Source organism: Manduca sexta, chromosome 16, assembly GCF_014839805.1.
Source record: "Manduca sexta isolate Smith_Timp_Sample1 chromosome 16, JHU_Msex_v1.0, whole genome shotgun sequence".
Taxonomy (NCBI): Eukaryota; Metazoa; Arthropoda; class Insecta; order Lepidoptera; family Sphingidae; genus Manduca; species Manduca sexta.
Window position 1 is genome coordinate 9,318,458 of NC_051130.1, and position 15,028 is coordinate 9,333,485.

General features: G+C 39.2%; 3 protein-coding genes across 3 annotated transcripts; 1 reads left to right on the plus strand and 2 right to left on the minus strand.

The window, feature by feature from the left end:
- Positions 1-49: 49 nt before the first annotated feature.
- On the minus strand, positions 50-1,171 carry LOC115448868 (calphotin). Its single transcript, XM_030176449.2, has 2 exons — positions 1,117-1,171; positions 50-790 (listed from the first exon to the last, which is right to left on the minus strand). The coding sequence occupies exon 2, from the start codon at positions 783-785 to the stop codon at positions 123-125; it is 663 nt and encodes a 220-aa protein (XP_030032309.1). The 5' UTR covers positions 786-790; positions 1,117-1,171; the 3' UTR covers positions 50-122.
- A 6,113-nt stretch (positions 1,172-7,284) lies between these two features.
- Positions 7,285-8,642, plus strand: LOC115448867 (actin cytoskeleton-regulatory complex protein PAN1). The gene is made up of 2 exons (XM_030176448.2): positions 7,285-7,309; positions 7,778-8,642. Exon 2 carries the CDS (start codon positions 7,783-7,785, stop codon positions 8,488-8,490), a length of 708 nt encoding a protein of 235 aa, XP_030032308.1. The 5' UTR covers positions 7,285-7,309; positions 7,778-7,782; the 3' UTR covers positions 8,491-8,642.
- A 4,332-nt stretch (positions 8,643-12,974) lies between these two features.
- LOC115448862 (calphotin) lies at positions 12,975-13,943 on the minus strand. The gene is made up of 2 exons (XM_030176443.2): positions 13,928-13,943; positions 12,975-13,821 (listed from the first exon to the last, which is right to left on the minus strand). The coding sequence occupies exon 2, from the start codon at positions 13,812-13,814 to the stop codon at positions 13,053-13,055; it is 762 nt and encodes a 253-aa protein (XP_030032303.1). The 5' UTR covers positions 13,815-13,821; positions 13,928-13,943; the 3' UTR covers positions 12,975-13,052.
- Between the last annotated feature and the right edge of the window lie 1,085 nt (positions 13,944-15,028).

The window sequence follows — 15,028 nt, forward strand, 5'->3', positions numbered from 1 at the left end:
ATATTTTGTAAAACTGGATTTGCTACAATAGCCGCAAGAAATAGACAGGTTAATTACATCACAGATTTTATTTTATAATATAAAATATTTTATACAAAAAATATGTATTTCAAGTCAAATCCTTAAGAACGGGCAAGGGGGTTTACGGGCTTAACAACAGGCATAACATCGATGATGTTGATGGGGTCAACCACGGGCATGACATCGACAATGTCGACGACTTCTACAGGCTCTACAACGGGGGTGAGGTCCACGAAATCAGCAGGGTCGACGACGGGCATAACATCAATGATGTCCATGGGCTTGTCAGCGACGGCATCGACAACGGGGCCGGCACCAGCGGGGGCCTTAACGTTGATGATGATCTGGACGAGGGGAGAGCTCTGAGAGCCGGCGGCAGGGCCGACGACGACGGAGTCGACGGGAGAAACCTCAACGGGGGCGGACACGGCGCCACCGTCGGGAAGGGGGAAGTCGATGATAGCGGGTCCAACAGCGATGTCTCCGGCCTCAACGATGGCAGGTCCGACGGAGATAGGGGATTCACCGACGATAGCGGGTCCGATGGCGATGGGGGAAGGCTCAACGGGGGCAGACACGGCACCGCCGTCGGGGAAAGGGAAGTCGACGATAGCAGGGCCGACAGCGATGTCTCCAGCGCCGATGATGGCGGGTCCAACGGAAGGTCCGTCAATGATAGCAGGCCCCACGGAGATAGGAGCGAAGCGTTTGGTAGGTACAGCGGTGGCCACGGCCACGAGGGCGGTTATCAACAGGAATTTCATATTTACTGCAATGAAAAATGTGTTGTTAATGACAAATTATACTAACTAATATCAATCGTATCAAATAGACAGAACAGATATTTTCAGGGGTAGACAACAGGCAGGCAGCCGGTCATAAAAACTTTACAAAGTTACTCTGGCAACATGCTTTAAAAGGTGTTTTACCAAACTGAAATCTTAGTGAGATTAGAACATATTGAAGAAGAAAGCAGTCCAAATGTAGCATCAAAACCAGAACACCAAGCAGATGTTCACAGTTGTACCAAAAAGTCTATCTCCTAGATTAAATATTATTTTCACTTTTAATAAATCTTCAATAATTCCAACTCACCTGGTATTTTACTCCTGTTTTGAAACTTTGTAATTGACGCCTCATTACTTCATGTTATATATGAAAACACTATCATCAACATTGGACACTATCGGAGTATCTTGAAAGGTACAATATTTTATTTTACTACATAATTCATACGATTAATAAATTAAGTGATATATGTTAACAACAAATCTTTCAGATTACCAAAAAATATGATAAACTAGGTATTGGTCGCGTCTGCGTCTGCTATAAAAATCCTTACGGGTACTTTTCTGGGATAAAAGTAGGGAAATAGGGGTTCAATGCAAAAAAAGCAGACGGATTGCAAAAATACTGCAGAATTTATTTATCCATCCGAAAGGACTTTAAATGTGAGTTTATCGCTCTATTTGTTTCAATATTACTATTATGCCTATAAAGTATAAATTCTTGCACCCAAAGCTTCAATTAGACGGCGCAATTTTCTCGCTGCACTCGTGCGATTTTTGAAAAGACATAATAAGTTGCCCCGTCTGAACATAATGGCGATGCAATTCATATTGATAAGTGTGAATAGCCTCAAGAAACGTACCATAAAACACTCACTTCGTCTTACATAGGGTTGATTCGTCTTATTTTACATTAATCTTAGCACCTATATATTAGATACGATGATTGCCTCAAGTAAAACTGCCGGTCATTTTCAGTTTCTTTATTACTGGCTGATGACCATGTAATTTTTGGAGCGCAGCTCGAGGGTAGAAATGAGCGCTTTATAATCGTTCGTGTACATACATATTACCTTACCTAGGCTGGAAAATCTGGGACCCAGTTCTGGCTACCAGACTTCAAGTCACTGTGCGCTCGTTCTGCGTGGATCGGACCGTCAACAGCTTAACATTTTTTAAACATTGTATAATTATATAATGCATGTACGTAGATATTGAAACTTTCACTTGCGGATGTCCAACACCTCAGTCCGCCCAGTGACCATGAAGGCTACAAAGTCTTAGAAACGTCGGGAGAAATATAAATAACCTCGATAAAGTCCATAAATAGTTTTATTTCAAAATTTACCTAAATTCATTCAGCGATTGCTACATTTATAACAAACATTCAAACATCTTCACAAACTTTTAGATTAATAACAGTAAAACGTAAGATAACATTAATAGGATTATGAAGATAAGATAATTCAATTAGCTGTATAACTACTTTGACATTTTGATTACCCCTCTGTGAAAGCGCACATTATCCATTGGTAGGTTTCTCGCGTGAGTCCATATGGGTAGGTACTACCGCAATGTCTATATCCGCCGCCTAGCAACAGTGTATTACTGTGTTCCAGTTTGAAGGACATTGTAACTAGCGTAATTTCTGAGCATTATAAACGTAGATGTCTTAGGATGAGGCAGTTGAGCGCCACGCAGTACTTCGTGATCCTAAGTTGCGGATATTCCTACTGTTTATAGGCGGTCGTATGGCTTACCACTAGACGAGCAGCAAGGTTCTGTCGTCAACATTCCATGGCAATAAAAATATAAAAAAAAAACAAAGTTTTTAAGTTTTTTATTAAGTAAATTAAGTTAATAAAATTTCGTCTTTACCACACGGGCCTGAACTTTACTACCACTTATGGGTACTTCGTCTGTTAAGTTGCTCAAATATAATCATATTGAATTAAGATATCGACTTGTAGAGGTATATACAAGATAGTGATGGTGGCCTACTGGTGGTAGGTCTCTCATATGTGTGAGTCCGCCTGGGTAGGGGGCACTGCAATGTCTATTTCTGCCGCCAAGCAGCAGTGTGTAGTCACTGTTGTGTTCCGGTTTGAAGGACATTGCAGCCAGCGTAACAACTGGACATAATGAGACTTAACATCTCATGTCTCAGAATTGTGAGCGCAGTGGAATACCAAACAATACTTTGTAATTCAAGGTGTTGGATGGTGTTTCTACTGTTTATCGGCGGTCGTATCACTTACCATAAGGCGAACGGTAAGCAGGTCTCGTCATTCAAGGCAATAAAAATAATAATAATAAAAGGAAATGTAGTAGAGGCAATTTTTTTTTTATTTACTGACTTGGCAAAGTGACCCCATACCACCAAATGGTAAGTGATGTGGGTTTCAATAGAATGTAGACTGATGAGAGATGATTAACCGTCGACATTCGACACAATTATACCGGCCTGTTGGAACCATTTATAGACAGTCTGATACCGGAACGCGACACACTTATGTGGGTCCCTATGGCGGGTTTTAAGCCGTCTTGTACGGTTGTTGCTATTCGGGCGGATAGAAAACATATCCTACCACCACTGTGACCTAACGAATTAATTGTGCCTAAACGGCTTTAAAACACCTTGAGTACTTTATATTTATATTTTATTATTATAGACATCTATATTACTAGAACAACTAGACAAGGGAGATAGTTTGTGATATATAAATCGGAAAAAGCAGAAGATAATCATATAAAAATGGGATTCTTTATGTTACATCTAAATCTATACTATCATATAAAGCTGAAGAGTTTGTTTGTTTGTTTGTTTGAACGCGCTAATCTCAGGAACTACCAGTCCAAATTGAAAAATTCTTTTTGTGTTAGATAGCCCTTTGTTCGTGAAGTGCTATAGGCTATATATCATCACGCTATGACCAATAGGAGCGGAGCAGTAATGACTAATCTCAGGAACTACTGGTTCGAACTGAAAAAATCTTTTTGTGTTAGATAGCTCTTTATTCGTGTAGTGCTATAGGCTATATATCATCACGCTATGACCAACAGGAGCGGAGCAGTAATTGCTAATCTTAGGAACTACCGGTTCAAACTGAAAAAATATTTTTGTGTTGGATAGTTCTTTGTTTGTGGAGTACTATGGGCTATATATCATCACGCTATGACCAATAGGAGCGGAGCAGTAATGGCTAATCTCAGGAACTCTCAGATCGAACTGAAAAAAATATTTTTGTGTTGGTTAGGACTTTGTTTTTGAAATGCTATAGGGTATATATCATCAAGCTATGACCAATAGGAGCGAAGCAGTAATGAAACATGTTGCAAAAACGGGGAAAATTTATTAGTTTTGAGAGCTTCCGTTGCGTGCGCTGCGTAAACAGTTAAAGTAATGCAACAATGATGTATGACGGGATTGTTCCTCTTAAAAAGTTCTACAAAAATATATTATAAAACAAAGTCCCCCGCTGCATCCGACTGCCTGAACGTGTTTAAACTCAAAAACTACCCAACATATTAAGATGAAATTTGTTATGGAGACAGTCTGAGACCCTGGGAAGAACATAAACTCCCGGGAAAATATATAGCGTGACTTTTATAACGGAATACTTTAGCCCGAAAAACTTTGTAACGCGGGCGGAGCCGCGGGCAAAAGCTAGTTTAATTATAATTGTGAATGAAAACTTGTCGAAAAGAAGCAAAATATAAACACTCTTTGAATAATACTATTATCCCACTACTAACGCTAGAACAAATTAACGAAATCCGTCACTAAATTAATAATGGATTTTGGCAGAATGCAGTATTAAGTAGTGCGATGGATATTTTTGTTGCGGCTGTAATATAATCCAAATACTGCGTCTTTTTTACCCACACTACGCTACGCTAACGTCAGGCAAGTAGTGGTGGTGCAAGAAACTAAACAACACCTGCAACAAGTTTGGGCCAACCCCATTAAGAGTTGAAATGATCGCAGATGGAAGAAGTCGAAAACTATATTGCGTATTTTATCGTGGTTTTTATAAAATCATTTTCTCCTGACGTTTCGAAGATTTTGCCTTTGTGATCACCGGGCGGACTACGAGTCCCAATAAAATCCGCAAAATAATTTTATTTTAATATCTAACATTCGCGTAAACTTAAGAAATCATTATCCGTAGTCCTTACCAAAAAGATTTATAAATCCGAAAAGTGGTTTATTTGTCCCTTCACACACGTACAGAGCAATAGATGATCGTGTTCTTAACAAAGAGAAACTTTATGAGAGGGATGTAAATTAGACCAAGCCCTGTTAAATACACAACTCCATAGAATTTATAGGAAATGATTTTTATGAGGCAGGATCCTCGCAAACAGTAGCTTCTATAGATGGTCATTTTAACATTATGTTACTGAATGAAACTACCTATTTATCTTCTTGATAATAACACTTTAAAATCGACGCGTAAAATAAAAAAAGTGTAAGTTTCGATCAATAAAAAGTAATTTTAATTTTACGGGCCCAAATCGACTACTATTACTCTAAGACAATTTATAGAAGCGGCAATATCACACTTTCAGTCAGAAATACACTACACACCTACCATATTTCAACTAGACTACGAAATGCTCGAAAAGGCAGAGAAGCAAAACTGGAATGTTTGGTGAAAACATGTGTCATTCATGGGTGATTATTAGTACAATGTTACCAAAGGTAATGACGAGTATATGGTTTTATTTATTAACGCAATATCAAAATTACCCTGTATATATAAAGGTGAAACATCAAAAAAACCGCATTCTATAAGGGCATAATCTCACTTTCTGATCAAACCATATCTGATAATGCTAAAGGTCCAACCTTATAATCAAATTTTTTGATATTACTGACAGTTATTAAAATATGGCGTCCTAAGCCAGTGCTTATTATGTCATTAAGTTTATTTATGATTATTCATTTCAGTGTCTCTTCAAGATAATAAGTTCAATCTTTGTAATAATATTAATAATATTGAAAATTTTAAAATATTGTAAGAACGAACATTATGTCAATAAATCCGCCTACATGAGAATCTACTGAGAATTCAGTAGTTTGTACCTCTGCTTATTCTTTTAAATAAATTTGTGCATATAAATTGAACCGACCATGCACGTACGGCGAGCCACCGTGGAGTGGCGTCTCAGGCTGGAGGCCTCGTGAGTAGGGCTCCGGGCCGTCACGGCAGTGAAGCCTGGCTTGGCCGAGTGGCAAGCCTCATGCTATCGTCAACGCCAAGAGATCCCTTCGGTGTGCGAGGGCTTCTGAGTATTCTCTCCCTCCCCCCCTCCATCGGGAGACTTGCTGCACTAGGCGGTACTTTGCAGGGGCGACCGTGGACGATGACTGACACGCTTCCGTCGGAGGAAGCCCGCAGCCGTTCCTAATTTACCGAAGATGGCCACCGTGAAGATTTAGTCGGTTTGTACGTATTTCGGCGTTATATGCACAATTTTCCGGTAATCATAGCAAAATTTACAATATACACACAGTCACGCCTTTTATCCTCAAAGGGGTAGGCAGCGGCGTAATTGGTGCACTCACATTCCGCCGTGTATGTTTCGCCCCATGATGTAATAGCAATAGGGCAAGCCTTTCACCATATCGGGCACAAATTCCTGAGTCCGGATTAATACTAAGAAGGAGAACCCAATATCACTGCCCAACCCGGGGATCGAACCCGAGATAGCATTTCAGTCTTACCGTAATACAACTACGCCACCGCAGTTAAGTTATAATAGTCTTACTTATAAACTTGTTTAAGCGTTACAAAGTGGTTAAGAATTGCTTAAATAGTTGTCAAAAATATCGGTTCCTAATTTAAACCTACTTAAGAGACAAGATGGCAGGTTTTGACTTAGCTGATCAAGTAATTTTGTGTTTTGAGGTTAAATATTATTGTAAAGGCGGGGTACTGTGGTTTTTATCAAAAATGGACTTCGATAATTATATTTTGCTCTGATATAAAGTTCGCTATATGTTGCTTGGTAATTTATTCATCGTTTTTGTTTTTGTCGTCCAAGTTTTAGGGTAAGATATAGTTAAGCACTAATTAAAAGTTTAAGAGCAGATTTGTACATGTGCCTTTTGTCTCTCTTTTCTACTTTATATTTTTTTCTGTTTGCTACAATAAAGAGTAAATAAATAAAAATAAATAAATTACTCAAGACGTAACTAAGCATAGCTTTGCGAAATTTTTATATCTAAAACTGTAGGCATATTACGTAGTTTTTGTTTTAATTTAGATTTGGCGCGCGTGCGGCTATAAATCAATGAATTAGACAATCAACTTCCTAATAAACCATTGTATATCATAATATTTTTCCAGTTCAGTAGAATGTTATCTATTACAATGGATTAATAATAAGTGAATTACTTATCTTTGACATTTTCAAACATTGATAACTTTTTAGTATATAATGCGAAAGAAACTTCATAAAAGTCATAATTGAATTTTACTCAACCTAAATCGGTAAGTAATTACAATATTATATTTAATTTTTCGGCTCCGGATTACTTTTTATTAGCCAATAAAAAATCTAATGAAACTTTTGCATATTACCCTTCCCAACCTATTGGGTCATAAATAAAATTCTTTAAGAGTGTTTATATTTTGCTGCTTTCCGACTAATTTTTCATATTCATAATTGAAATTAAATTTATATATCGCATAAATAATCCCATTTCTTTTGGATTATCCTGTGCCTTTCCTGAATTATATATTAGTATTACTAAATTACCTCCCGAATTTCTAAGATTTTGTGTCCCTCATTATTAAGAATATTCACAAAAGATATCTATTTAAAAAATAAATAATTGAAAACAACTTCGTGTTTCTAGAATCTTACTGCCCTCGCAATTCTGTCTATTGTTCTAATAATACTAATAATTTAACTTGGCCTAATTTATAACCTCTAATTTTAAAATTATTATTTTTCAGCCAATATGAAATTCTTGCTCGCAATCGCCGCCGTCGTGGCCGTAGCCACCGCTGGCCCCGCTCACCGTATGGTGTCCGTCGGTGCCACTGGACCCGCCCCGGTCATCTTTGACCAGGAGTCTATTGCCGTCGGACCCGCCATCATCGGCGCTGGAGACATCGCTGTCGGCCCTGCTATCGTCGACTTCCCTCTCCCCGACGGCGGTGCTGTGTCTGCCCCTGTTGAGCCTTCCCCCATCGCCATCGGACCCGCTATTATCGGTGAATCCCCTATCTCCGTCGGACCTGCCATCGTTGAGGCCGGAGACATCGCTGTTGGACCCGCTATCATCGACTTCCCCCTTCCCGACGGTGGTGCCGTGTCCGCCCCTGTTGAGGTTTCTCCCGTCGACTCCGTCGTCGTCGGCCCTGCCGCCGGCTCTCAGAGCTCTCCCCTCGTCCAGATCATCATCAACGTTAAGGCCCCCGCTGGTGCCGGTCCCGTTGTCGATGCCGTCGCTGACAAGCCCATGGACATCATCGATGTGATGCCCGTTGTAGACCCCGTGCACATTGTTGACCAGGTTGTTGACCCCGTCCAGGTTGTGGACACCCCCATCGTGGTCGACCCCGTGCAGGTCGTTGACGTCGCCCCCGTCGCCATCGGCACCCCTGTCCTCCCCGTCCCCGTCGTCCCATCCCCCGCTATTACCCTCCCCGAGGAACTCAACTAAATAATATAATTTAGTATAGTTGATGTTATTATCTACAACATAATTTGTCAAGCAAAACCTATACTTATTACCTGTACCTAATGTATAAATTTAAACATGATAACTTCAACAAATTTTATTCATAAATTAATAAAATGCAATAAGATCTGTTACAATTTTTTTTATTTTCTTTTTATATCAACATCGTCCAGATTGCCAAGTTGTGTTGATACACCAGAAGACCACAAACTTATGATTAACTAATGTATCGCTGGATTGGCGTAGTTATCAGTCTCTACAACTGGCAATAATGGTCGTTTTTTTTTTTGGGTCTCTTAATTTTAAGTGACTTCTAGGTTCCAATACCAGGTCGCGTAAACTTTGTATTAGTGTTAAACAATTAATTCTGAACTGAAGCCTTTACAAAAGTGTAACGTTATGCAAGCGGCGGGGATTAAAATTCCTGGATACATCTGCTAATATAAATATTAGAAGACGTTGATTCCACTGTGGTCAGGTAAAAATTAATCTTGAAACACTGAACGAGCACGCAGCCTCTTCAGGCGAAGGAGCTAGGAACAGCTAGGCAGCTGTGAATTCGCTTGTGATGCACCATTTTGATTATATCTTTATCTTTACTTGACTACAGATGAAACAACAGCAAATGTGTTGCGCTAACCCTTAAAAAATAGGATGAAGGCAGTAGAAGGGAGATCTATTGTTGCAACGTAGCTTTCCACGACTCTAAATAATTATTTGACCGTATCAAAAACACGTTTAATATTAATCCCAGATTTGCGATAAGCTTGAAGTATAAAAAAGGCGGTTGTATATCAATAGATTAAAACAAAACTTGTGACACAGAAAATTAATTGATATGTAAAACCCATAATACTTTGCTGTCGATAATTTAGAATAGGCTTAGATTATACGCAGCTGATACCACCAAATGCTATCATATTTTACTGCCATCGTAAATTTTGTATATCTACTGACTTGAAACAATGCAAACACACCAGTGGTAAAGGATCCATAATCCATATTCCTGCCGGCTTCCCTTTATAAAGAATTTATGAAGAATCTAATTATCATAAAAACGCATTGGAGACCGCATTCTCGGATATTAGTACCTATATGTGTTTACCTCTCGCCACTAAATACATACGTATTTATCCCCGAAGGAGTAGCAGGGATGCAATCAGAGTACCCACTTTTCGCCAAGTGTTCCGTGCCATGATGTGATAGGGGACAAGCCTATCGCTAAATAGGGCGTAACTTCCTAGCTCCGAGCTTATGCTGAGCAGAAAAAACCTAATATCACATTGTCCAGAATTCGCAGTAGTCGTATCGCGCACATACGTGTAAAATTTTAGACGATAAGCAGAATCTATTTAAAACACATTTCCATCTGATGCGTTGTTGCTGCTCGATAACAAGATTCTTAAAAGAGTCAGACTAGGTAGATACCAACGTGATGTCTATTCCCACCGCTAAGCAACCAAACATTAAAACACTTGGTTGCTTGGCGGCGATTATTTTTATTTTTAAATAATATTAAACGCGTTCCAGTTTGCATACTGCTATAAATTTTGCCAAATTAGATATCAACTTTGACTCCTTTTTGTGGCGTACTTTGCCCCTCATTGTATTATTGAAAAGTCGTACAAACGAAGCCGCAATTAATTCAATGTATTAGTCGTATTGTAAATGATAATTATTATCGTAGATATAACGTGTGACTAGTTTATTATTGTGACTGGTTAATTATATTTATGATGCTTTTTGGATTAAAATAAAAAAGATACGATGGATAGTTAATTGGCCGAACTAATTTATTTTTATTTATTTATTTTAAATACAGACTCAAAAGGCATACAGTATTTGCCAGTGGCACCCAAACTAAGCTACGCTAGTATCTTGGGCTGCCTTTATAAAAGTTACAACATAAGTGATTAGCCGCAAGCAAAAAACAATGAAGTGTATAGTACTTAACCATGAGCTATCATTTATAAGTATTAATCAAAGAGTAGAAATTCAAATTCAAATAAGAGTTGTTTATTACAAATGAGACTTACATAAAGCTTCAAATTATACAGAATTAAAATAAAGTAAAGAAAAATATTATAAAAATTGCAATTGTCAAGGGTACCCAAACTAGGCAAAGCCTGTATAAAGATACATTCCAAAGGGATTATACAAAAGAATATAATGAAGTGAATTTAAAAATAACATGATCAGTAGTGAGTTGTATAACAAAATTTTGTGTGTATGAGCTAGTTTGTTTTGCAAGGTGTATATGAGTTGGTGTATGTGAAGAGGAGTAATAAAGAGTAAGAGAGTAAGGAAGAAGTATAGTGAATGTAAGTTGAGTGAGGGTTGTGTTGGGTAGTGAATGGTAGATACCTTGACAATATTAAGAATTAAATTAATATGATGGTACCTATTTGTTACTTAAGTTTTCTGTTTCAATGTAATCAGGGCATAGCAGAAAGTTAATCAACGTTGTTTTTGCTATTGATGGATGATGCAGTCTTTAAAAATTTAGAATAGAAATAATTATACTTGTATATGGATGGTGGCTGTTCATTGAGAATTATTTTGCGCATGAAGTTTTAATAGATGGGAATTAGATTCTTAAGGTGCATTTCGCCATTGCTTTGTGAGCGGACAAGCAGGCGTGGAGAATTAATGAATGCCTAACTCACAGAACTTTTGCATCAAAGTATCGAAAGGGTTTCCTCAGTGCACCTTTTCTGTTTGATTATTGCGGTTTAGCCGCTGATGCCCATATACCTATACAGTAGCCGATGATAGATTGGAATAATACAAAATAAACGGTTGTTTGAGTCTTCCAGAATTTTTTTTTGGTAGGCGCATAATGCCAGTCAGTTTTCTTTCTTCGAAGTAAGATTGAAATGAGGTTGAAATGTGAGGCATTTATCTAAAGTATCGCTAAGACCTTTAATGCTCTATGCACTACGTTAAAGATTCACACAGTTACATGCTAGTGTAGTTGGGGACGATTTGTTGGAAAGACTAACATCGGCTTCACCGGCTTATATGAGTATATCATAAGTATAAGCAAGGCTTTTTTGTGGTAGCACGCGAGGGCACGCAGTGCCCCTAAATTGAATTTCGAGAATATCCAAATATTTCCAATTAAAAGTACAGGAAGGGAGGGAGACACAGAATATTATGAACTTACAAGTCTCGAGAATTAGCGTGCCCCCAACAAATAAGTGACAAAAGGCCTGAGTATAAGTGTGCCCATGTAGAAAGTCAGGGGCGACCCAGGAAGACATGATCAACAAAATATCAGAGGCTCCTAACTCGAGTGGGCAAGGGATCGAGGAGGATAACGCAGCGGCTTTCTGGAACATGCAGATCCTAAGTGACGATGGATGCTAATTCATTCATGTGTCGGATCGTTTAATTAAATAGTAATGCCCATACCCCTCCGCCCATTCCTGTCTGGGGCTGAGAAGGTATCTGTTACTTGGATTTCAATCGCAATGAAAATGACTCAATCCAATAAATTGGTTACTGGAATGAAGGACATAGCTACGTCACTTGAGGCAGTGTCCATGTGGTAACTTTTATACCTATTTATAGCATATTAACAATAAAAACCAAAACGGCTAATCGGCAACTGAATCATCCAAGTCATTAAATAGCATCTCTCTTTATATATATTGAAATTCTCCTATAATAAGATTAAGTAAATACCCTTAGAAAAGCAACAGTACCAGAGTGTCTTGTTCGATCTTCTCTGATTGTAACTGCTTACGGAACTGGTGGTAGAGTAAAAATTTACTGAATCTAAATAACATTTAACATTCTATGGATTCTGAATAAATCATTTTAAATTATTTGCTTCACTAAAACACCAGCGTAATCCAAACTAGGCACACACTAAAGAAGCTATTAAACAATTGTCTATTATTTATAATTCATAAAGGAATCACAATTCATATTCAGGAAAAAGAAGGAAATATTAATCTTCCACGTTTCAAATACTATTTTTATCTTTTGTGAACCTGGTAAGTGATAGTTACAGCTCATTGTATGATTAACAAATCAATAGTCTTACTTATAAAAAATTCGCAAAGCTATGCTTAGTTATAACACTAATTTACTCGATCCGCTGTAAGTCAAAACCCGCCATCTTGCCTCTGAATATGGTTTAAACTAAAAAACCGGTGATGTTTTTGACACCTATTTAATCAATACTTAACTAGCTCTTAACGCTAAAAAAAGTTTATAACTAAGACTGCTAATATCTCAAGGCAAGTTAACCAATAGGTAGTGCCAGCAACTGCCACCAGTCTGGCAACTTGCTCAGCACGTCACTAGTAAATAACTATACTTGATTATGAGTCTATTGATTTGAGCAATATTAGTCTAATCGAACCACAGTATTCAGCATACCCCTTAAAGCCATTAGTTTCCCAATCTAAAGAAATTTATCTGGCAAAGGTACAACTGAAATTGAATAAAACTTGAACTGTATGCAAAGCTATATTTATTATCTACTCAAAAGAGGACATTGCGTGAGGTGTTCTTGTGTAGATCATTCACTCAGTTTAGTGGTGGACGGGGGTGACAACAGGGGTGTTGACAAGCACTCCTCCGGCGACGTTATCGACGACGTGCACAGGCTCGGGGGCGACCACAGGGCTGATGTCCACCACGCCAACAGGGCCGACGTCGATCACGGGGGTAAGGTCTACGACCTGCACAGGGCTGACGTCAACCACGGGGGTAATGTCCACCACGCCGACAGGGCCAACGTCAATCACGGGGGAAAGGTCTACGACTTGCACGGGGCTGACGTCAACCACAGGGGTAATGTCCACCACGCCTACAGGGCCAACGTCGATCACGGGGGTAAGGTCTACGACTTGCACGGGGCTGACGTCAACCACGGGGGTGATGTCCACAACGTTCACGGGGTCCACGTCGACGACAGGGACGACATCCACAACATCCACGGGGTCCACAACGATAGGGACTGCCTCGGCTTCATCAACGACAATCACGGGGTCGGGCTTGGGTCCAACGGGAGCAGGGGCAAGACCGGCCTGGTTGACGTTGACAATGATCTGGACGAGAGGAGCGGGCTGTTCGGGACTCAGGTCACCAATAACGACGGGGGAAGGCACGACGGCTCCCGCATCACAAGGAGCGGGGATGGGGAAGTCAACGATGGCGGGTCCGACGGCGATGTCACCGACATCCACCAAGGCAGGCCCGATGGAGATGTTGTCAGGCATAGACATGGGGCGCTTCACGGGAGAAGCCACAGCCACGGCGACGAGGGCAACGTAAGCAACGAAGAATTTCATTTTAAGTCTGGAAACATTGAATAAATATTATTAGACTGTTTAATAAAAGGAAATCAAATGCAAATAGAAATTGCTAAATGAATGTATGCCATGAATAGGTCGTGAATACTTACAGATTCTGTGATCAAACTAATGCTATTGCAAACTCTGTCGGGCCTTATGTAGTGAAATAGAAGAACTGTTATCATATCTTAAATCTTGCGTCAATATAATATTATCCTGCAGGTGTTATTTACTGATTTTAATCATTGCAGAGGAGAAAGGTACAATTTTGGACGACAAAAAGTGAACATTTTAATGCAAATTTAAGAAAAAATAGCAGCAGCAAATAAAGGATAGCAGCTCTACTGAATTATGATAATTAAATGCATCCCTAATAATATAAAATGCACAAGGGTTATATTTACAACAATAACATATTAATATTTATGTTTAAAACATGACAAAACCATTATGCTTATGATGAGACGAACATACTTCTGCCCGATAGTATCTAAGCGATACGATTGACTAAGCAGTAGATACATACTTTATATAGAACTTTGAATATAAAAGTACTGCATAACTACACTGCAAGGGCGTCGCCAAGGAGGGACAGAGAGCTACCCCCCCCCCCCCTTCTTCTTCTAAGAGGTTCTTAAAAAGTTGCCAAATGTAAAGCAACCAAACGCCTAAGTCTTTAACCTGACTTACTTACTCGATCATTCCTGTATGTTGAAACTCGAATGAATTCCCCAATTCCATTCCTATTATTCCGTATGCTCAATTAGGCTCTGCTCTATGGTATTGTTAAAGCGAGAGTGGGGGAGTGAGGGAGGAACGTGTGCTCTCGACTTTACCTACAATTAATACTTTTCTCATTCTCCATCCCACTTGCCCACGTACCCCCTGGGCCATTGGCTGGCGACGCATTGCACGGGTCACCCTGAGAGTTAAGTTGTTAAGTCTCATAATGCCCAGTAATTATGCTGGCTACAATTATAACTGGAACACAAAGGTGCATTCACCCTGCTGCTAGGTGGTAGGAATAGACATTGCGGTGGTGTCCACCCAGATAACCCTCGAATACGAGTAAACTACCGCCTAATTTGAATCAGCGAAAAATATGCCACTTTGCTGCCATACCATGCCATACTTTTCATCTAATTTCATCTCTTTTGAGTTCTTACGTAATGTTAAATTTGATAACTTTTATTGTTTGTTGGAAGGTATTG